Here is a 22195-nt window from a genome sequence, read left to right as displayed (position 1 = left end):
GACAGGCAGCACCCAGCGCAAGCAAGCACCCTCTGTCCTCCGTCAGAACACCAGACTCCAAAACATAATAAACTCTCCTAGCTAAGTGTCTATCCCAAATTTGGTTCCTCTACACCAAGAGGCCCATGCGGGACGGAAGACTCTTAAATGAGAACTCGAACTACGTGTCAAAGATAACACACGACATAAAATGATCATAACTGAGGTTGATTACTTGAAATCATGCGGTGCGGAAATAATCAGCTGAGGTAGCAAATGAGGGCAATAATTTTGCTCCCATATATCTGTTAAGCTAAAATCTCTTCACGAAGAAACGAAACAGAAGTCACGGGAAGGACGATGGCAGCCCTACTTTGAACGCACGGCTTAATGCGTCAGCATTAGCGTTACCGGCTACATAGCGCGCCAACTTCTGCACTGCCCCCACGACGCAGCCACATTCTTTTTCGGTTGTACTGTACGCCTCTTCCTTGCAAGTTAGCGTGAGGCTTAAGTACAAAACGGGTCGTTCCCGGCCGTTCGCATCCTCTTTGCATAGTACAGCTCCCATGCCACGATCGCTCGCATCGCATTGAATCACGAAACCCTTTGAAAAGTCGGGGGCCATTAGAACTGGCCCCTCGATCAGGGCTCGTTTCAGCGTTTGAAACGCTTCCTCCTCCTTTGTGTCCCATTGCATCTTTACTGGCTCAGTCTTTCTGAGAGCGTCAGTTAAAGGACTAGCCAGTGTGGAGTAATCTCTTACATAATGCTGCTAATATCCTGCCAAACCCAAAAAAGCCCTTATCTTGGACTTAGTGGTTGGTCGGCGATATTTCACGACCTCGGCTACTTTGATTTCCGACGGTCTGCATCGGCCGCGCCCCACAACATGCCCTAGGTACGCCACTTCGGCGCAACCTAGGTGACACTTTGACGGTTTGACTGTTAGGCCGGCTTCTTTGAGCCTGCTCAGCACGACTCTAAGTGCTCAACCTGCTCCTCCAATGTGTTAGAAAAGATGGCGACATCGTCGAGGTAAGGGAGTGTGTACTCAGGGGAATGAGCCCACTCGTCACAAGTCCGCTCGTCACCGGAGAACTCGTCGTAGGCCGACTCGTCACACCGGCCTTTTCGTACAGTGCCATCTCGAGAGAGCAACTCTGGGGCAAGGTGCCTTTTCGTCGCACCGCGACCGTGTCAACAAAAGCCTTGGAGCGCTGACCGGAAATTGGCGTTGAAAGCGGTTTTGAGGCTGGTTTCAACAATGTTAAACTCGTTACAGCTGTTTAGGAGGCCGTGGGGAGGTCTGTGCTACCTGCATGCGTGTATAACGCCATGAAGTTCTGCTTTTTTTTTTTTGAGAGGGGGGGGGGGGGACGGAGGTGGGGAGAAGTCAGCGTGATGTGGACTGCTTTGAAGGGCTGATCCTACACGGGCGTTGAGGCCGGGTACTTAGCTGGTACGGGCAATGGTACTTTAAGTTACAGCTGTAGTTGGGCAGGGTGGTGGAGAGGTCTGTGTTACCTGCACCTATGTTGGAACCCTTTAAACGCAGCTGAAGCGCTGTTCAAGGGGGGGGGGGGGGGGGGGGTGGCGGAAGGGTGGACGGCGAGAAGCAGCGCGCCCGCACTTGTTTCGAAAACACGCTTGATACCACAGCACTTTCGCAATGTAAATTTCGGCACAGAAAATATGTTCGTTTTTGTGGCTTGGATTTCACTGCTCCACGACATTGTACACAAAGCACTGGCTTTAAATGGCCAGGATGAATGGTCTACGGTCAGGTCACGTGACCGCTAAAAAAAAGGAGCATCAGGGTGTAAAAGCGCGTCATCTGATATAAGTTTTATTCCAATTCGAACTTTAACATAATTAATGAGGTGTGACGGTATATTAACCTAACGTCGTATATTAACCTAACCTAAATTAATTAAAATACTCAAGCATACTCGCCCACGGCAGCAGCCAAAACTTTTTTCGGGGCACCGGGGGTTTTATTGGAAGGGAGAAGATTTGCCTAAATAAGCATCCTGACTCCCGTGCGGCCGGGAAAAATTTCGTATTACGTTCGAACGCCCAAACACCCCCTCCCTGCACTCGCCTATACCTTTTTTTAAATGGGCGAAATATAGCAGGCGGTAACATCACTTTGACGTTCCAAAACAAGCTCTTAATGCGAGTTTTCCGTGTGACGAGTAGTCCGGCAACACGAGAATTCATCGTAAGAAATGCTCTATGACGAGTTGGCATTCCTGAACTGTTTACCTGTGACGAGTTGGCCCATGACGAGTGGACTTGTGACGAGTTGGACTAGACCCCGTACTCAGACAGGCCACGAAGCACGTGAGCCATTAATTACGAGAAGCAATTCGGCGCGTTTTTGATGCCGAAGCTCAACAAGACCGGCGGACCGCTCGAACAGGGAAACGAACGCAGCGTTAGAACTAGCTCTTCGCCCCCCGGCTCGTCTCGTCATTCAAAACGCGTTCTCTTTTCCGGTCATATACAAGCTTCGCAGGGCTGACGTCCGTAATCTCGTGCGGAGCTGGCTTCAAGGCCAACACCGCGGCAGGCACGCATGCCTCCCAATCGCGTTTTCGCTCAAAGCAGTAAGCTCGCAACTCTCGCTTTCGCACTGAGTGCCTTCGCTCCACTATGTTAGAATGCGGGTGAAAGTTATAACTGTGCACTACTTTGTTTGCATGTCAGCTATAGAGGACTGGAGACTACTTAAAGTTCGCCTCGCACGGCGCGACCAGATGATTTTTCCCGCGGATGGGGATGACGTCACCCGCTAAGGCCGTTCGCGGCTCGACTAAGCTACCGCCGGAGCTTACACTCCGCTCGACGCTCGGCCTTCGTCGCTCGCTCGTCTTTCGTGTCCCGCTCGCAGGCTTTGCCACCACATCGCCCGAGTTAGAGCTCGCACTCGAAGGAACACCTTCTGTTTCTGGGGGCTCGTGCGGCTACGTCTGGCTAGCCTCACTGTTCACACTTTTCCTTGCAACCTCGTTATCTTGCGCACTCTGCTCGCTCCGGCTGGAAACTGTCTCCAAGGCCTCCCCCGATTCCCAGAATTCTGCCGAGATCGCTGAGGCCAAGGCAGACACATGAACGCGATTAGTGGACTCGTACGGCCCTCTCTCGGAAGACTCAGCTAGTACGTTATCTTGTGTAGGTACACCTTTGCTCTTCGAGATGGCGGTACTTTCCCGGTTAGCGTCATTCGCTACGAGCTTACTGGATTTCTCTCTGGGCAGCGCTTCGACCTTGAACTCGTTTTCGCGAAACAGCTTATTGGAGACCGGGGGCAACGTACTCTTCGTGTCGCCCGGCTGCGTCTCCTGCGTTTCTACAACGAAGGGTTTGACGCAACCCGCTTCGGCCGCTGGCGGTTTTACTAACCTACCGCGAGAGTTTTCGGTCGGCTCGTAGTTCGGGCTACGGTGCTCAGCGTCCTTTCGTATCTCGCTCGCTCGGGAAGGATCAAGTTCCTGCGAGAGCTTCCCCGTTTGCGATCTCGTAAATGCCATGCACTCACCACTACAAGCGGCCTGTTTGCGCGTTTCGAAATCTTTATTTCGGCGCGCCTCCTCTGTCACTGCGCCCTTATCGTTTTCCCGGCTCGTTTCGCGTTTGTCCTGGGAAGCTGCGTCTTCCGGCCCTGACCTCGCAACAACGAACGGTGGCAGTTGGTCCCGAATGCTCGGACCGCTTGCCTGTACCGTTGGAGAAGTCACGCTGGACGCCGCGGAGCACCGCCAGAACCTCAACTCTAACCGCTTCATCTCGAGCCATTCCTGCCTTTCGGCTTGCTCTCTACGTTCCTCCCTTTCGGCTTTCCGTTCCTGTCTTTCGGCTTCCCCTCCGTTCCTTCCTTTCCGCCTCTTCGCACGCACGGCGCTTTTTTTCCGGCTTCCTGGCGCTCACGGCGCTCTTTAGCCTCCTCGCGTTCACGGTGCTCATTGATTTCAACCGTAGCCTGATTGACTTTCTCAGCCATTACGTTCTCCTTCCGCAAGACCTCAAGAATCGCCTGGTTCCGTTTCGCACGGCCTACGGCCTAAGTCATGGCCCAGCTCCTCGAAAATATCGATGAGTTCCTTCACTTTAAGGTCCTGCATCGTTAGCACTGGCCTCTTGCTGCTTGCCCACGTTAGAATCAGGGTGTCGAACCGGAATTTTTTCGGGTTCGGTTCGGGTTCGGGTTCAAGCCTTTCGGGTTCGGTTCGGGTTCAGTTCCAGAGCACCATTCCGTTCCGGTTCGAACCGGTTCGAACCGGTTCAAACGGGTTCAAACGGGTTCGAAGAAAAAAAAAGCAGGCGTGTTTTTTTCTGTTAATTTTTTGTGCTCGTTTTTCGGTTCCTTATCAAATCGGCATAACAACAAATTCATAATGAAGGTTTCTTTGTCCAAATCTTTTGTCTTCGCCAAACTAAAGCGACCCTGCAACACGTTTTCAACTTTTGTCTAAATCTTGAGTGCTTGCATAAAGTAGTCAACCAACGCATTATACTATGGGGTCGCAATGTGCCTCAGCCAAAAATTACTCTTCTCTCCTCGTCAGATAAATAGAAACTTGCTCAAAATATTTTTCTCTCCTTCCTGGTCTTCGCGTTCTTTGACCGCTGAATGACGTGATTACAGCGGTGTAGCGGCTGTTTGCCGGCTTTCCTTAAGTTGCAGAATAGAACGCATTTGATGGCCATCTAAAAAAAGGCACAAAAGCGAAGCAGAAACGGAAGGTGTATCCGCAGCGACGAGCAAATCACGCACTGTTGCTCTGTGCTGGCAATAACTATAGTTTTCGCAGTGCTTCCAGATGCGAAGAAGATTGAAAGCGTTTTCGAAAGTGTTTATTTATTTATTTACTGCTTTTTATTTATTTATTTATTTATTTATTTACCTTGTTATATTTATTTATTTAGTGTTGGGTTTAACGCGCCGTCGCAACGCCGACGACAAGGCGCGCCATAGTGGAGGGCTCCGGAATAATTTTGACCACCTGGGGATCTTTACGTGCGACGAAATTTCGGACACACGGACGTTTTCGCTTTTCGCTTCCATCAGAAAAGCGGCCGCCGCGACAGGGAAACTAAACCGCGTCTGTGTGCTCATCAGCGCTACGCCTTTGCCACTGAGCCACCGCGGCGAGTTTATCTAAGGTGTTGAAGAGCTCCTTTAACTGTACCCGCAAAATGTTTTCTAAAGGTAGTGTGACGAGTATGTGGCGCCGACTGCCAAGCGTGGCAGGTGGCATTTAGAAAAATTTTCTACTGCTCATCTTTTATCTTCTAACAGAGCTGTTAGAAAGAAAGAATGGCTCTAAAGACTCATTGGACGGCGGGTATAGGACGACATTGGATAGGGAACCACTGGAGATAGGAACTTGCTAATGGCCCTTCAGCGACTGGTGACAGCGATTGGGCTCTAGGAAGGATGATAGCCAAGTGAAGTCACAAGCAGCAGTAATGATCACTTGTAGAGAGAGAGAGAGAGAGAAAGAAAATGAAGTGTAATTCAATCGAGGCAATGTTTAAGAGAGGCGTCCTCATTCGAGGGGGCCGAATCGACAGCCGTTTCCATCAAGAACAACTGATCTTCCAGGCCGCAGCTGGCCATGGCTGTCTCCCAATTCTCTATGGAAACGTGAAGGTTGGATGAATCTACGGCACACTAGTCGCAGTCGCCTACTATGTGTATGAGGTTCCCAGGCTCTCCACAGAAGCAACGCAATGGAGAGAGTTGTGTTCCGTCAAAGAGGTGAAGTCTGGCGTTGTGTGGGAAGGTGCGGAGTAATCCGGAGGTGCGGAGCCCACAGGGTGCGGAGTAATGTTTCCTGGTTAATCGGTAGCGATTTGTGCGGGGAGGAGTACGTTCTATGGAAGAGGCCAGAGTGCTGAGTAACTTCTTGGTCTGTGACTGCAGGATGCATGCACTCGGGCCGGGCATCATCAGCGCCGGCTAAGCGAGTCAAATCTCGAACCACGAGGTTGGTGATCTTGTTTGCCGTGGATGCCGGTATGAGCTGGCACCCATACAATCGTGACTGGTCTCGTTGGTGGTCTCTGATTGAACATCGGAAGTGTTGTAACATGCAATCGACAGTTGGAAAAGTTGGGCCACGCCTGCTAAGGGTCTGTTATGAGAGTTTTGACGCCGCTTTGGCTAAGCGCATGTGCTATCGCCGCTTCCTCAGCTTCGAGGGGGCTGTGTTCGGCGGCTGAGATGCTACACCTGTGGGAGGCTGCAGAACGGTAACACAAAAAGAAGGTACTGAAGAATGCTATCGGGCGGCTCTTGCATCAAACCAGTTGATCGTCCCTCCCTTTTTTTCTTGCAGTTTAGTTTCTTTCCAACTGTCTCCCCTCATATATACACACGTTTTGAAAACTGTTTGATGAATATACAATATGCATTAGGCAATTAGTTATTAACTTTAGTCCGAGATGTCAATTTTAATATAACAACAACATAATAGCGCAATACGGGCATAAAGAAAGACCTTTTATAGCATTCAGGCGGTCTTCACATAACTTTGCGGCTACTTTGTGCGTGACAAAATTTCCTGATTGGTCGAGAAGGAGAACGCTGCAAAATTTCCAAATGCCAAGGACCTCAAAGATATCATGTTTGGTGCGACCGTCGAATCCGTCTTAACTGACCCGCTAATTCTTTTAATCAAAATTAATCAACACACCAGTCCCAATAATTCACATTAGCTCATTCACTCACCTAACTAATTTCAACTTCAACTTTATTGAGCATTTCGTACATAGAAATGCGAGGACAAACACAAAAAGCTGCAAACCTGCAGCTTGACGAGGTGTTTGCACCTTACGGTTGGCGTGGCAGAGCAGAAACAGGAGTTTAAAGCATACGCACAGGAAATAATCCTAAGAAAATAATCTCGCCTTAACATGTCGATATTACATACAAACATAAAAGAAAGCATTAAAACGCACTATAGCTCAAAGTTTGTAAAAGATACTTATTAAATGATATACATACACGCATATAGGCACCCATAGGTACATACATACATATAAAGGTTACAAAACAAAACAGGGTACACAGGTACATAAAAAAAGAAATATTGGATATGTACGGAACCTGTGTAGACAGAAAAAAAGCAAAATACAAAACGAAGAAAAAGTCATGTTATATACAGGTATGCATGCACTCATCAAAATCTGCACTACAGAAGTATCCACATAAACAAATACTCACAATATTGGGAAAAAATCAGTGTACGGTAATTTTTAGATGCGTAAAGTTTGCAGGGAATGAAGACAATGCCAATAAAACGCTTGAAAAATATTACAAGTAATTTTGGCTAAACCAAGGTTGCCACGATAGACAACGCTTAATAGATTGTCAGTTAGAAATGTTCTATGTTCAGCAGTAAACGTTTCCTTAAGTCTCACTTAGAAATTGTATTTATAGCTATGCCACTCTCGGCTAGGTTATTTAAAAGGCGGGCAGTTCGGGATTGCAACCATTCATTGCCATAATTCGTTCTTGAAAACGGCACGAACCATGTACTCCTTCCCCTAATTTCCTACGGTACGTCCAACGGTTTTCTTAAACTACATAGACTTAGATATGCTGCACCGTTGTGTTGCAAGCTATTTTTATACTTTGTTAGAAGATTAAAGTTGTAGATACATTGGACAGGAAGCAAATTATACTGCAGAAATAGTTCGTTGGTGTTAGAGTCATATGGTACAGTTGCGATATGTCGAATGGCCTTTTTCTGAAATAAATGCAGCTTATTAATATTTATTGCGGAACTGGTTAACCATGCGAGGCTGCAGTAATTGATGTGAGCTGTGAATATAGCATGATAAAGAATAAGTTTAATATTTCATGAAACCACAGGCCGTAACCTACAAAGCACCCCACACGCTCGAGATAAATTAGTGCAGACGTGATAGACATGAGCATTCCATTTTAAATGTTCTTAAAAAACAATGCCTAATGTTTTTATTTCACTAACTATACAAATCTTTTCACATCCGATGTACAAACTGAGGTTTCTGTCAACAGATCTTTGAGCTGGTGAAAATAACACCGCTTTAGTTTTCTTAGTATTTATTTTTAACGAGTATGCTTTAGTCCATTTGTGAAGCTTTTGGAGGGTTATATTTGCTAAATGCAAAAGCTGAGTAGTATCACACGATTGAAAGAAAATGTTGGTATCATCTGCGTAAATAATAAAATGTGCAATGTCAGTAATTTCTATGATATCATTCATATAAATATTGACCAGGATTGGCCCTAGAAGACTGCCTTGCGGAACTCCAGCCCTTACTTCTTGTGAAGAAGAGTTGCGTTCCTTTATTGCTTTTATTGCTACGACCTGTTGCCGGTTACTCAAATAAGATTGCAAAAGAGTAAAGCCCCCGGAATCCATAATGTTGTAATTTTTAAAGCAATGTTAAATGACTAATTCTATCAAATCCTTCCAAAAAGTCTATATTACCTTCTTTTCTTCAAATCCCTGTATTATTCATTCTTTTTGCGTTAGTAAAGCTAATTCGTTGGCATATGTTTACGAAAACCGAACTGTTTTGATGATATAATAGAGTGTTTGTCACAGAAGGACACAAGGTGTTTCGCGATTACTTTTTCTAGCCTTTTAAAATAACTGGAAGCACAGAAACCGGTCTATAATAGAAAAAAATTGATTTTGTCCCCGGATTTAAACAGTAGCGTGACCTTAGCTTGCTACATCTTTTTTGGAAAAACACCAGTAGTAAGGCATAAGTTATATATATGGCTAAGCGGCGATGCAAGAAGGTCCAGTACGAGCTTAATAGGCCGAATCTGAAGCCTATCGATGTCTATGGCTTTGCTATTTTTTAGTGACAAGAAAATCGTCCATATTTTCTGAGGCGTTACCGGAGAAAAAAAGGCTCTGTGGGGGTTAGAATCCTTTAGGAAGCTCATAGCGCTTTCATTGTGGGAGCATTGCATAAGATTCGTTAAATAGTGATTAAACTTGGTTCCCAGTTCTTGACCCTTGAGTGGTTTATTATCTACTGTCAATTCAAAGTCGTCGTTACGGGGGGTAGTGGGTGCAAAAGTTTATTCAATTCCCGCCACATGACATCCCGCCGGGAGGAAGCCTCAGAAAACACATGTTCGAAGTACATTTTTTTAGTATAGCGTAAGAACTTTGTCACAAAGTTTCAGCATTTTTTAAAGGCTACAAAATTGTCCCTGTTCTTTGTTTTTACAAACTTATGGTACAAAAAATCTTTTTTACGGATCATCTTCAGACATTCGTCTGTAATCCATGGTTTCCTTATATTCTTATTTTTCTTGACCATCTTAAGAGGAAAAGACTTTTTATATGCATCTTTATATGATTCTAGAAAAGTATCGTAGGCATCATCTGCAGTTGTTGCACAGAAGTAAAGGGTTCCACCAAATAGAGGGAATTTTCTGACGAAAAGTAGTCAAAGTATTCTTATTAATATCGTGAAAAGCGAAAGATTCGGGGCATTGCTTACATCTTAGTATTTCTGTGGTGCATTGAGAACATATATATAGGTAAATGGTCACCTATATGTACACCAGTCACACCGGACATGGTACTGCTACTTGTATCACTGGTTATAAATACATCAATAAGACTTTGGGAAAGACGGCCCATACGAGTCGGTTCTTTGATCACGTTCATGCAGCCGAAATAACCGAAAAGGAGCTTTAGATTACGCGAATGTGCGCTTGCCTGTAATATGTTAATGTTAAAGTCCCCACCAATAGTTATTTGTAAACCATAAGACGAAACAAAATTGCGAAGGTCTTCTAAAAATGCGAAACAATTTTCGAGTTTTCCATCAGGGGGGCGGTACACAACAACAAAGATAGCATTTTTACATTGCACCGTTAAAGCTTCATAATCTGTCGTAACTGTCGAAAATTCGTTCATTGTACTACAACAAAGCTGTGTAGACACGAGCTGTAACACACCCCCACCTCGCGGTGGGACCTATTTAGAAAGAACGTGTTGAATCCCGAAAGGCGCAGCACTTCTGTGTCACTCGTATACCAGGTTTCCGTTATCATGACAACGTCGAGCTTCGTTTTCTTTTCTTGTAGTTTCACATTCTTCTTTCATTTCCTCGTAGCTTTTGTTGAAGAATACGCAGCTTTTTTGCATTTCCACATTTTCTTTCCTAGTGGTTTCATATTCTTTTTTAATTTCCTCGTAGCTTTTCTGCATTTCCCTTACTTCTTTTGGAAATTCACGCTTAAGATCAGCGATCTCGCGTCTTAGGTCAGCAATGTCAGTTTTCATGATAAAAGCAATGCGGGATTATACACAAGGGCACACAATAGCAATGACACTGGGTGGTTGGCACCAGAGGCAACAGAAAAAGTGACTGAGTAAGCGAACAAAGATTACTGCAGAATATTCAAACCTGTGAAATAGGAAGGCGACCATCACGCGACCGTTCTGTTCGCTGCCTCCGCTGCCAAGTGATGCTGAGGTGGACGGAGCGTTCTTTTAAAGGATCCACTTCGTGACGAAAGCCACACGTGGTCCAGGAAACAGGGGGTGTGGAGAGGCGATGTGGCGAGGGGGTGTGGCGAGTCTACCCGCTAACCCGCACTAATCGACTTCAATCCATTCACCTCTTAAGTTTAAGGTTAAGCAGATTCGAGATAACGTAAAAATGCTATCAAATATATTTTAAAAGTGGAAATTAGGATTCCACATTTTTTAAAATCTGATGTTCTCTTAGAGCAGTAACCGAAAGACACAACGGCACTGTATACAAGAAAAAGTTACGTTAATTTTGAGAACTGCGAGTGTTTGTGTCTCAGTGCTGTTTGTATATAACTGCCCATTCAAACTATAAGTGGAAGATATGGATGTATTGTTGATGGTGTCCCTGAAGGCCTTCACAAGCGGACAGGGATGCATGCGAATTAAGAAGACATTAAAAACTTTACGCGATTTTAAACACCATGTAGAGAAACCATGAAGAATATTCCATGATATGTTGCCTCGTAATATGCGTTATAACTTAAGTTATTCTAAACGTAAAAGGTAATTGGGAGAGATGGGCAGTGCCTAACGCAAACTGATAGTATATACGGACAACTTTACATTAAATTGAGGGAAATAATTAGAAGAGAACATGATGGGCCTTGGGAACTGCAGACTACGCAAAATATTTCATGGTTCTGTCTGGGGAGTGGCAAAATATCTTCAGACGCAAGGTAGGGTACCGAACTGGAAAACTAGAAATCACATTTTTGAAGCCCCGGAACCGGTTCGGAACGGTTCCTTCGATTCGTTCCGGTTCGGGTTCAGTTCCAAAATGGCGGAAAAAATACGGTTCCGGTTCAGTTCCGGTTCCGGGCAAAAATTCGGGTTCGGTTCCGGTTTTCGGTTCGGTTCCGGTTCCGGTTCGACACCCTGGTTAGAATTTCCTTGCCGTTCCCATACTATCGAGCTACTAGTAAGGCACGCGCAAGTAATTCCCTACAGTGTTTTGTTTACACTCTCGGAACTAGCTTTTGTTTCAAAACACTTTCTCTAGGCTTGAAACAATCAAAGCTACACACAGTGCTTCACACAGCCCTTCTCTAAACTACGATAACATGCGCTAGAGAAGTCTGGTGAACTGAGAGCGAACATTGAGCACTTACCACGCTAGGTAGTAGCCGTTGCCGGTTGATCCCGCAGCTGCCATCCACTGTTTGGGCTGGCCTTCCCAGCGCTGTCACCGATGTTGGGAATCAGCCATCTCGACGCTGTCACCCCAGTTGGGACTGGGCCCAGTCGCCGCAGCCAGCACTGTTGCGACTGGGCAGCCGAGCGCAGTCACCGGTGTAGCGAGGTGGCCTTGCTCCGTCCGCTATCGACGCGACGCAGAGCAGAGTGATGAAGTTCTCGAGCGGACGAAAAGTTGAAGCAACATTTATATACAGTATGTACAAGGGTAAGAAAGGCGTTACATGGCTCGCACAAAGGCAACAGCACCTCAACACTCGGTGCCTCCGAAAAGTTCCGCCGACATGGGCCGCCCTCGCTGTGCCTACGGGAGGGTTTTTATACCTCAGGGAGTCCGTTGCAGCCGCGAGAGGTTTGAATCGCTCCAATCAGGATTCTCGCTGGCCGACGTTTGAAATCCGAAGAATGGAGGCGAAGCGGTTGCGTCAGCCGAGCCGCCCCGACGAGGTAAGGGAAGGCGACGCCGTCGCCGTCTCAGCGAAGCCGTCTCCAGCATGTGGCGGCATGTCGGTTGCCGGTCGTTCGCCCGATGCATGATTCGGCCGAGCTGGCACGACGGGAAAAGGAGAGGCGACTCTGCGGCGATGGAATTTCGGGACTGTCGGACGCGGGCGGTTTGGTCTGGTTTGGTCGAGGCGTGAATCGGCCCCGCTGTCGGCGCGTCGTCACATGCAACGAATTTGGGCCGGGCGCTTTGGCACAACATCATACGAGGAGAGAGACAATAATTTTCCTCAGAGAACCGGTCAGAAGATCGTGTGTAACTCGTCCTTTCTAGCTTATTCACGAGGTTCAGCGCTCAGAGCTTCTCAATAAATATTCAAAATGCGTAGGGTTCCCTACAGTATTTCTGAGGTGCTCTTATGAAGACTCAACAGTGTACTGCTACGTACCAAGTAGCGGGCCCTACACGCGCATCGCACACCAGGAAATGAAGAAGCTGTCTTTTATGTCTTTCGATGTTCCTGACTTGTTTCAGATGAATGTTTTTTTTTTCTGTTTCCTACGCATTAATTTTTCTGCACCGCCTCAAACACGTTATTAGTAGGTTCGGGGATGTTTGGGAGGCTCACAAAGTTCGTGTGAATACTTCCTTTAGGCTGTATGGAATACATTCCCTTATTCACAAATTGACTTTCGTTATGGCTGCTTGCAAAAAGGTGCATATCCGCAGCGTCCGTTGTTTATTCACATGCAAATGCAATGAGAAGGTTTGTGCTGCGCCACCGCGATCGTGCACCAGACAACGTTGTCCAAAGTACTCGAAGGTGGCTTTTATGCTCCGATTTCTATCGTAAGATTGTTATAATAAGGAAATGACTCTCAACACGAATGATTATCAGATGATTGTGGTGTCTAAGTTTTGATATACTCACTAACCGACGCATTAAATAGTATACGTAGATATATTACAAGAATCGAAACCGATGGATATTTCCAAGCAGCTCTTTATTGTTTTCCGACCCTTCGAGACGTAAAGCACAAATCCTGGCCTACTCAGGATGGTGTTCCATGAATTGAAGAAAAGTACTCTTACTCTCGTGGCCTGGACTGAGGGCCCGACCCCTAATAAGGTCGATTTTATTGTTAAATTAATTTTTCTCCTCTTTTTCCTCCTCTAGAGTGCACTTTTCTATTAACGCGTATCAGAGTATTGGGAAGATATGGCTGTGGGAAATATACCGAAATATCCCTCTCAGGTCTGAACATCCATAGTGTTACTGTATCTTTACCGTATACGTGACTTGTTTTGCTTAGGAGAGGACGTAGCAGCGTAGACAACATTCTTTCCTTGGTGTCAGATATTACCCAGCAAAAATCAGCCGGAAACATCACTATAGCTATCTTCTTTGACATCAAAGCAGCATTCGACAGCGTCGCACACGAAGCCATCCGAAGAGAGATGACATGCATAGAGCTTCGAGGACGCATGTTACAGTGGCTATGTGACTACTTGCAAGACCGGTACTATTATGAGCAATATGAAAGGGAACACAGGAACGCGTGGCGAACAGCCTCGAAACAGACTCGGAGCGATACGCGGATGGCGCTGTGAAAAACAAAGGGGAAAGGAGGGCGCTCTTCCACTAACTGCTGGCACTCCCACCACGCTGGGATTTCTACAAAGCAGCAGCTTACGTCATTTTGCCGATAATATGGTATCGTCCTACAGCCGATAAGACGCCCGGCGGTAATGGGAACAGTTGTTAGAACAGCGTCCCCCTTTCCACTTTGTTTCCGACGGCGGCCGCTGCGTATCACTCATAGCTGGGTCTGAGGGTGTTTTATACGCGTTCCTGTGTTCCCTTTCATATTCCTCATAATAGTACGTCTACATGGCCACCAGTGATGGCGAAACGGCCAAACATCCCGTCATGCAAGGAGTTCCTCAGGGCGGCGTCTTGAGCCCCACGCTTTTTAGCATCTGTCTCATACGCCTCCCAACAGTCCTGCCTAAAGACGCTAACATTTCACTCTACGCAGACGACATCTGCATCTGGCTTCAGGCAGGAACCGTCGAAACATTCGCGCCGCACTCCAGAAGGCAATTGTGAAGATGAGAAAATATCGCAGATGCTGTGGGCTCATTTCCCCCCCTGAGAATTGTGCTGCTATGGCATTCACGCGGCGCGATGTTTCTCGTTATACACTCACCGTAGAAGGTACTCCAATACCTTATGTCAAGTCCCACAAGTTTCTCTGAGTGACGTTTGACCGCTCAATGTCATAGGCCCCACATATTCGGCGACTGAAGGAGCGGCTTCTGTGTTTTGTGCGCATTCTGCGTATGCCCGGTGGAAATTCGTGGGGCTGCCCTGTATCCTCCCTTTTTTGCCTATATAAAGCCCTTTTTGTCGGCCTCCTGCGTTACAGCCTGCCGGCCCTACATCAGCTATCGCCTACAAGCCTGAAGGTCATAGACTCAGTGCTGGCAAAAGCAATGCGCACCTGCCTGGGTCTGCCTAAATGCACATCGACGGTTGGAACTCTGTGCGAAGCTCGGTGCTTTTCCGCCACAGTGCTACAACGCCAAGAGGTTCTTCGAACGTCTTTGCGCCATTTGACTCGATGTCACACGCATCCTTTGGCAGACATCTCAGCACAGCATGTTAGACACCTGCTTTCAGCGAATTTTCAAAGACCTCAAAAGTAGATAGTAGCACCGTGGACACTGGCGCCATGGAAAATTTGCACAACCATACTGGGAATCAGCAAAAAGTCCGCCATGCCCGCGGCCGCGCACAAGTTCTTCACACTCGAGTATATCTACAGTACCTACAAAGGCTACACACATGTTTACGCGGATGGCTCGGTTCGCCCGGGCTCATCCGCCATCGGCGTGTGGATCCCAGCTTCCCGGTGCAGTATCCAAAGAAAACTTAGCCACGAAACATCCTCGACTGCTACCGAACTGGCAGCTGTAAGAGCTGCTCTTCACTACATCAGCGGACATCATGCCCAGCAATGGGTAATAATATTCCTCGACTCTCGCAGTGCCTTACAAGCCCTCCGAAATCTTCACAACAACCACAGTCAGCTTGTATGTGAAATTGGCGAAATTTACACAATGGCAGTGTGCGAGGGTCATGACATCTATCTTCAGTGGCTACCTGGTCACTCGGGCCTAGAAGGCAAATTTTAGATCTTGTGCAGCCGCCAGCGCAGGCCACTTTATGAGCAGTACAACCCAGCTTCCTTTCTCTCGAGAGGCAGCAACGCCCTTATCCTCGAAAATGGATGGACTGCACAAATGTCGGAGTGGCAGGACCCTCACCGCAGGTATCTACCACTGCAGGCTATTGACCCGCACTGCAAGTTCTGCTTTCCACGCGGCATCAACAAGCGGTGTGAAGGAGTGTTGCACCGACTACGCCTGAATGTAGCATTTACTCGGAGTTTTAACTTCAAGATAGGTTGGAACGATTCCCCTCTGTGCCGGACTTGCGCTGTGCGTGAGACTGTCGATCACTTGCTGTGTGTCTGCCCTCGATTCGATGCTGCGCGGAAAACTGCAGCGACCTCCCTCTCTCGTGTACGCCATGGAGGCAGTCTGGAACTTCGTCATTTTCTTGGGCCCTGAGCCAATACTGCTGACAGTACCTTAGGTACAAAAGTTCTACTCCAGTTCCTACGAGACACTGAACTAGACAAATTTCTGTAGATAGCAGACAGAGCAAGTGTGTCGTGATATCTACTCTTTCGCACTGTGGCGTTCATCTCTTTACTTTGCTTGTGTTGGTGTCACTGGCGTTCATCTATTTATTTTTCTTGGGTTGGTGTTACTCTTTTTTTTCGCGTCGTTTACTTTTCGTTTTGTTTCAGTGTTTACATTAACGATTCTCTTTTCAATTGTATTTTTATGTCCGGACTCTGCTGGCAGAATTCTCTTGTTTTTACTTTCCTTTTTTTTCAACGCTCTTTGTTTGTCTTCTTCCTGCTGCAACCCTAATGTCTAATATTCACCACTCATCAACGTAGTCGCCCACCATCTGGTGTAGCAAGCCTTGTCCCTAGCAGGGCTGACCTCACAAGTTTACATTAAAGAGCCTTCTCTCTCTCTCTCTCTCTCTCTCTCTCTCTCTCTCTCTCTCTCTCTCTCTCTCTCTCTCTCAATAAACCTCCATACTGGTTAGAAGCCTGGTGTAAAACCAGCACGCGCCTGTACACATAGTAGGCTATTTGGAACTCACCCTACATTTTTTGCATGCCAAAGTGCATGTCGGCATACGTTGATGCCATGACAACGTAAAGTGATGTGATACAATAGTTTCCAGCGTTCGGCAACGTTGCAAAAACTGTTGTACCTTACATATGATTACCAAGAATCGCAATGCGTTCTGCTAAAGCCGACAGCCCCGAAGGCCTGGTATTTGTTTTTGTCTTGCATTTTCGCTGTTTTCGGTTACTACCAGCTGGCTGTTCCTTTTGTTCGAAAGATTGCTTAATACAGAAGCTAACGTCTAGCTCCGACTCTTCGCGCTCCGCACAGGACTGGCTTCGCAAGGAATGGGGCGACGACGGCAATGTTTCTTCCGCAGCGGTATATAAAACTATACATTAACTCGTGCCTAGAGCTAGTTTATGCGATTTTGAGTTTATTATAAAAAGTCATGCACACGCAAAATCTGGTGCGGACAAGCATCGGACGTCAACCGAGCGCAAAGAAACAGCAGGGAGAGCGAGCCCGAGTGGAGCAGACGACAAATGCGCGAATCCCTGCGCCGATGTCACGGAGTCGCGATTCGCAGCGCCGCCCGTGGTCGCGCTCACCGCCTATAGTTATCGCCAGCATGGACCGGTACTGTGTTATTTGCTCGCCGCAGCAGATACACCATCCGTGTATGCTTTGCGTTTGTGGCTTTCTTTTGAACTGGCTATCGTATCTGTTCATTGCTGCAAGTGAAGGAGAGCGGGCCAATAGCCGGCACACTTCTCTAATGACGTAACGCCAGGGGTCGAAGAAAGCCAAGGCCTGGAAAAAGAGAAAATATCTTTTGAGCAAGTTTCTAAGTTATCTGATGGGCATGTAGCAGTAATTTTTTGTGGAGGTACTTTGCGACCCCTTAATCTAAGTAGTGGACGCGTTGGTTCACTACGTTCTGCAAGCAGTTAAGATTATCAAAAAAGTTCCGAAAGGTGTTGCAGGCTTCTTTAAGAGTAGCAGACAGGCTAAAGCGTAGATTTCCAGAGCTCCCGATATTTTTTTGATCACTGAACTTTTGGCATGATTTTTCGTCTGAAGACAACCCATAGGCATCGGTACAACGCTTTTCACTCATTGTGAAAATTTTCCGATTATTGCAGGCGAATGAGTCACAGCTTTCCCAGACGTGTTATGGAGGCTCCCAGAATATCGTTCAAGCAACTAAAGCTTACATCTGCCTACAATTTTGCATACAAATACACGAAAAGAAATATATTTTTTCACATATTCACCCCTCAGGACCCTGAACATCACCCGTGTCAATGAGGTGTTTGCTAATTAATTTGTTTTGGGTTCATTTCAGTAAGTTGTTAACTTTTGCGTATAAACCTTACTTCCTGCAACGCAAAGTATAAAAGACATTTCAAGATGCATTGGAACTTTCCTTTAAAACCACGCCAAAACATACACCTAGTTTAAGCGTGCCTATATAAATCACACAATCTCTGGTGCTCTCACAAAGCTATAGCAATCATTTGACATGTCAAAATGTTTGATACAAATGTGAGAAAAATATTTTGCGATTTCTGGAAATTTTGCAAAGGAAGGTACATATATGACACAAGTTGTAAGCGGAGCTTGAGGAAGCCTATAACACTTCCCACAGCTGTGGTTCTTGGGTTCGAATTTTATTCACCAACATTTTTAAAAGTGTACTGCGGCAATTTGAACATTTCGCTCCTAGTTCGGCTAAATGACCTGCATCTTGCGTACTACTTTTTAGGTGCGGAGCACCTTAGGACCGCACAATGTCCGTCCGCGTCCGTGCGCATAGCATTTACAATAGCAAAAAATTACAGCCACCGGCAGGATTCGAGCCTGTCTGGTAGACCAGACAGACAGAGTTAGTGTCAGTCGTCTTACCCATTGGGCTACGACCGTTTTTTTTTTCTTTAATGCCGGTCTTCGACACAACACAGAAACACAAAAAAAAACTTATTCACATGAGCAACTCGAGCGACAAGCCACCAACCTATATGAAGGCTGATGTCTCTCTAAATATCCCTAAGCGTAGTCAAGGATTCTATCCTTGACAGCCACTCAGGAGTGCATGCCTTGGGATTATGGACTTCTACGTACTGGGATATGGACTCACGAAAACATTGCCGCGTAGGGCGGGCGTCCACATCACCGTGGAGCCAGGCCATGCGTGAGCGCCATATGCTATGCAAGGCCACCAACATAACGAGGTCCAAGGGCGCCCCCTCCTCGTTTTCCACCGCTAGATAGCGTATGCCATGGGGGCTCAGCGGGAAATCTTTATGAAGGGTCCTCAGGAGGAGATCCGACAAAAATACCGCAGCCCAACAATGCAGAAAAACGTGCTCTATCGTTTCTGGTTGTTTACAAATTGAACACTGAGTTCCCCATGGCACAGATATCCCTCTATCCTGCATCCAGGTTCCAACAGACAAGGTGCCTGTGTGTAATTTGAAGGAAAAGGTTTTCACACCAGGGTGAACCTCCATTTTTTGACGCGCGCTTTAGCACATTTTGGCCTGGCCCAGCACGGTAATTATATCTATACATAGGGACGAGGAAAACAACATCGCAAATGTCCTTATACAGTTTTTTGCGTCTCACAGAGGACAGGTACACGCCAGAAAAACGTGCGAATAGAAAACGGGCCGTCATAACTATTTCCTTAAAATACCCATAAACGCCACCTGGCATGCACCATGTTGATACTACATATTCCGGCATAGAACGCGCCAGCCGTACTTGCATGACACTCTGCAAGAACGGGTCACGAACATCTCGCCAAAACAAAAACCGGTTTACCAGCTGCCGCACATAAAGGTGCACAGGCCATCGGCCATACCATGCTGAATACGCCGGTTTTCGTCCGATTGAGCTACGACCGTGAGTTAGTACCCGAGAGTCAAACGGCTTACTCGCTCACCTGTAACAGTGCGTAGTATCTTAGGACCTCCCAGTGTCCGTCCGCGTCTATCCGTGCGCACACCACCATCAAGCGAAAACCAAGCGAAATTTGATTTGCGCCGTGAGTTGCAGTTTCATTTAGGGAATAATCAAGTTGAAGTCACCGCTCAAATCGAATGACGGTCGGGGCGCAAATCGGACGTCACTCGGGGCGCAACTTGGAGGTCATTTCAATTCACCGTACACCGAACCCTCGCCATCATTTACGGAGTGGAGATGCTGCCATTTTTTTCACTGTCTTTGTCTCTTCGGTAGGTATGTTATCCTAGTTATGCGATAAAACTTGTTGATGCCACACACGAGCATTGATGAGTTGTAGTTCTATTGAAACTAAAACATTTATTTTGCGTTTGGCTTATAATTTACGCATACAAAATGTTTCCGACGACCTTAAGGATTTTAAAGAAGGTTATGAAAATAGAAGTGATTGACTGATTCACTGACTGAGGACAGTCAAGTTACTCTAATGCAGCTTTTTTCCACGGTTCCTGCCCATGTACTCCACAGGCAAGTAAACAAATGTTCAAGCGCTCAAACTAGGATTCGTCTTAAACGTTTTCAAAACTCTTACTAGGCTTTCCAAAATTTCAATACTCGTCAGGTTAAGTGAATACAGCTTTTTAAGCCTGTCTCCAGAATTTATGAGAAAATTTCATATGCTTGAGAGCCTGTACAGTATTTTTTGTGCAACAAATAACCGATATGTAAGAATCTCGGCAAGCTTTCCTTCTAAACTACGAGAATGAATAAAATTTAGTTTATTATTCCATTTATTGCTCAGACTACTTTTTATGGTGTTCTTAGGATTTATAATCTTTTTGTTGCATTGCGCTAGGAAATACTGTGCACGTATGATTTATTCGCGGTGTTTATACTTCCAAAAGGAATTGGGGAGCCGGGGTGAACTGCTGTTACAATTTCAAAAATAAAATTTTCTGGTCACGGCTTGCATGGTTTTTCTCAAAGTCACGCACTCGATTGCGTCAGATGCGTCAGATGCTAATGCTTGCCATTAACTACGAGTGTCATCTGTGGGCCTTGTTTTTTTATTTGCTTTTGTCACCTCCGCGTATCGGGATTGTAAAGGCTCTGCAATAAGGTAGTTCAAGGACCAATGTAGTAGAAAGCACATTGGCAGCGTTGTTCCCCACAAGCGCTTTATTGGCTTCTACAAGCCCGGTCCGGCCTACTCACCAAATGTTTATATTCTATTGCAGAACCGAACTTAGTGCATCCAACGATGAGACCATTTGGGCGTCTATTATCAACTTCTTTCCGTTCTTCTTTGTTCGAGTGGGCATCGATCAAATGATAGCACAGCGGTTTTTGGCTGCCAGGAGTCTTCAAGACGCACAGAGGTAGGTCCCGCCATCAAGCAAGAATATTTGGCACACCGTCCGGTTCCAGTGTACCCTCTAATATAGATATGGTCCCTTAGGAGGTCCACCATAGTTTTACGCTCAGTATGTAATTTCTTTCTCTTGCCAAGAGTGCTTTTCTGGATACATTCTGAAATTTCAGAGTTTTTGCGACAAATCAGGCACAGTTATTCCTTAAAACATGCCTATTAAATATTTTTCTCCTTTGTACATGTTTGAAATTTTTGGAACGATGTTTTAAGGCCAATTAGGATAACATAAAAATACACCTGCCACGACCCTTTCCTCAGGCAAAGGAAAAGCACATAAGAAGTGAACGAAAAACATTGCGCTGAAGTAGTAGAACATGTTATGCTGAGCACATTTTTATGCTTAGCGTATTTTTGAGGAGCAAATAAAATTCAACGACATTTAGAAGAACTGCGAGTTGGGCGTATTCATCATGGGTAAGGCGCGAACAAAACTTGGACCGAAGACAACACAGGAAGGAGCACCACTAGCCAGTTAAAAGTATGATCGTGAACACACACACACACACACACACGTGCTCTCTCTCTCTCTCTCTCTCTCTCTCTCTATATATATATATATATATATATATATATATATATATATATATATATATATATATATATAGTATAAGTAAAGAGTCGGATACACAGCAAGAACAATGTTTACTTACGTAGCGGCAACGGGACTTGCCTTCATCAGAGTAAAGTTACATGATTTTACTGTCGCAAACATTTTGAACACATTTTTTATATAGGTTTGCATAAAACTGTGAGAAAGAGCGGAAAATGTTTCGGAAATGGGGAGTGTGCATACAGTGCATATATATATATATATACATGTAAGACAGAAATAAGGGTTGGTAGTCAAGAAAACCTCGGAAAGCAAAGGGGAGGATGTGGTAGGTGATTGAAACAGATAAAGAATTTGGAAAGAAAGAAAGCGGAGAAAAAATGCCGGCCAGGTGGGATCCGAACTGAAGCATCACAGCAAGCCGGCCTAGTTGGAAACGATTCATGATTGGACTTGCGCAAAACAAACGGGGACATCGCACATCGCATCACGGCCCGGGGGTTAAAAAGAAGGTCCCCTTCACCCCGAGTAGTCAGAGTGGCGCTGGCTACCACCCCCAAGAGCAGGAAACAAAAATACCTAACATAAATACCCAGAAAGTGGGGGGAAAATATAGCCCCGCCTGTAGCGTAGTAGTTATCGCACCAGACCGGTATTCTGGAGGTCGTGGGTTCGGATCCCACCTGGCGGGCATTTTTTCTCCACTTTCTTTCTTTCCAAATTCTTTATCTGTTTCAATCACCTACCACATCCTCCCCTTTGCTTTCCGAGGTTTTCTTGACTGCCAACCCTTATTTCTGTCTTACTTTCAACGAGCCCCTCATTTCCTATTCTGATTCGCTACATAT

At 46.0% G+C, this 22195-nt stretch overlaps 1 protein-coding gene across 3 annotated transcripts in view; it reads left to right on the top strand.

Annotated features, from left to right (window-relative positions):
• LOC144178902 (sodium-coupled monocarboxylate transporter 1-like) overlaps positions 1-22195 on the top strand; it is a 368331-nt gene that overhangs the window by 296650 nt on the left and 49486 nt on the right. For all 3 annotated transcript variants that reach the window (XM_077707060.1, XM_077707046.1, XM_077707054.1), the window contains one exon: positions 20604-20744. In XM_077707060.1, the coding sequence (XP_077563186.1) occupies positions 20604-20744 (141 nt within the window). The remainder of the gene's footprint in view (positions 1-20603; positions 20745-22195) is intronic.

Source organism: Haemaphysalis longicornis, unplaced genomic scaffold (genome assembly GCF_048455015.1).
Source record: "Haemaphysalis longicornis isolate Haplotype H1 unplaced genomic scaffold, Haemaphysalis longicornis Haplotype H1 scaffold_1, whole genome shotgun sequence".
Classification (NCBI taxonomy): Eukaryota; Metazoa; Arthropoda; class Arachnida; order Ixodida; family Ixodidae; genus Haemaphysalis; species Haemaphysalis longicornis.
This window is presented reverse-complemented; position numbering and strand designations above follow the sequence as displayed.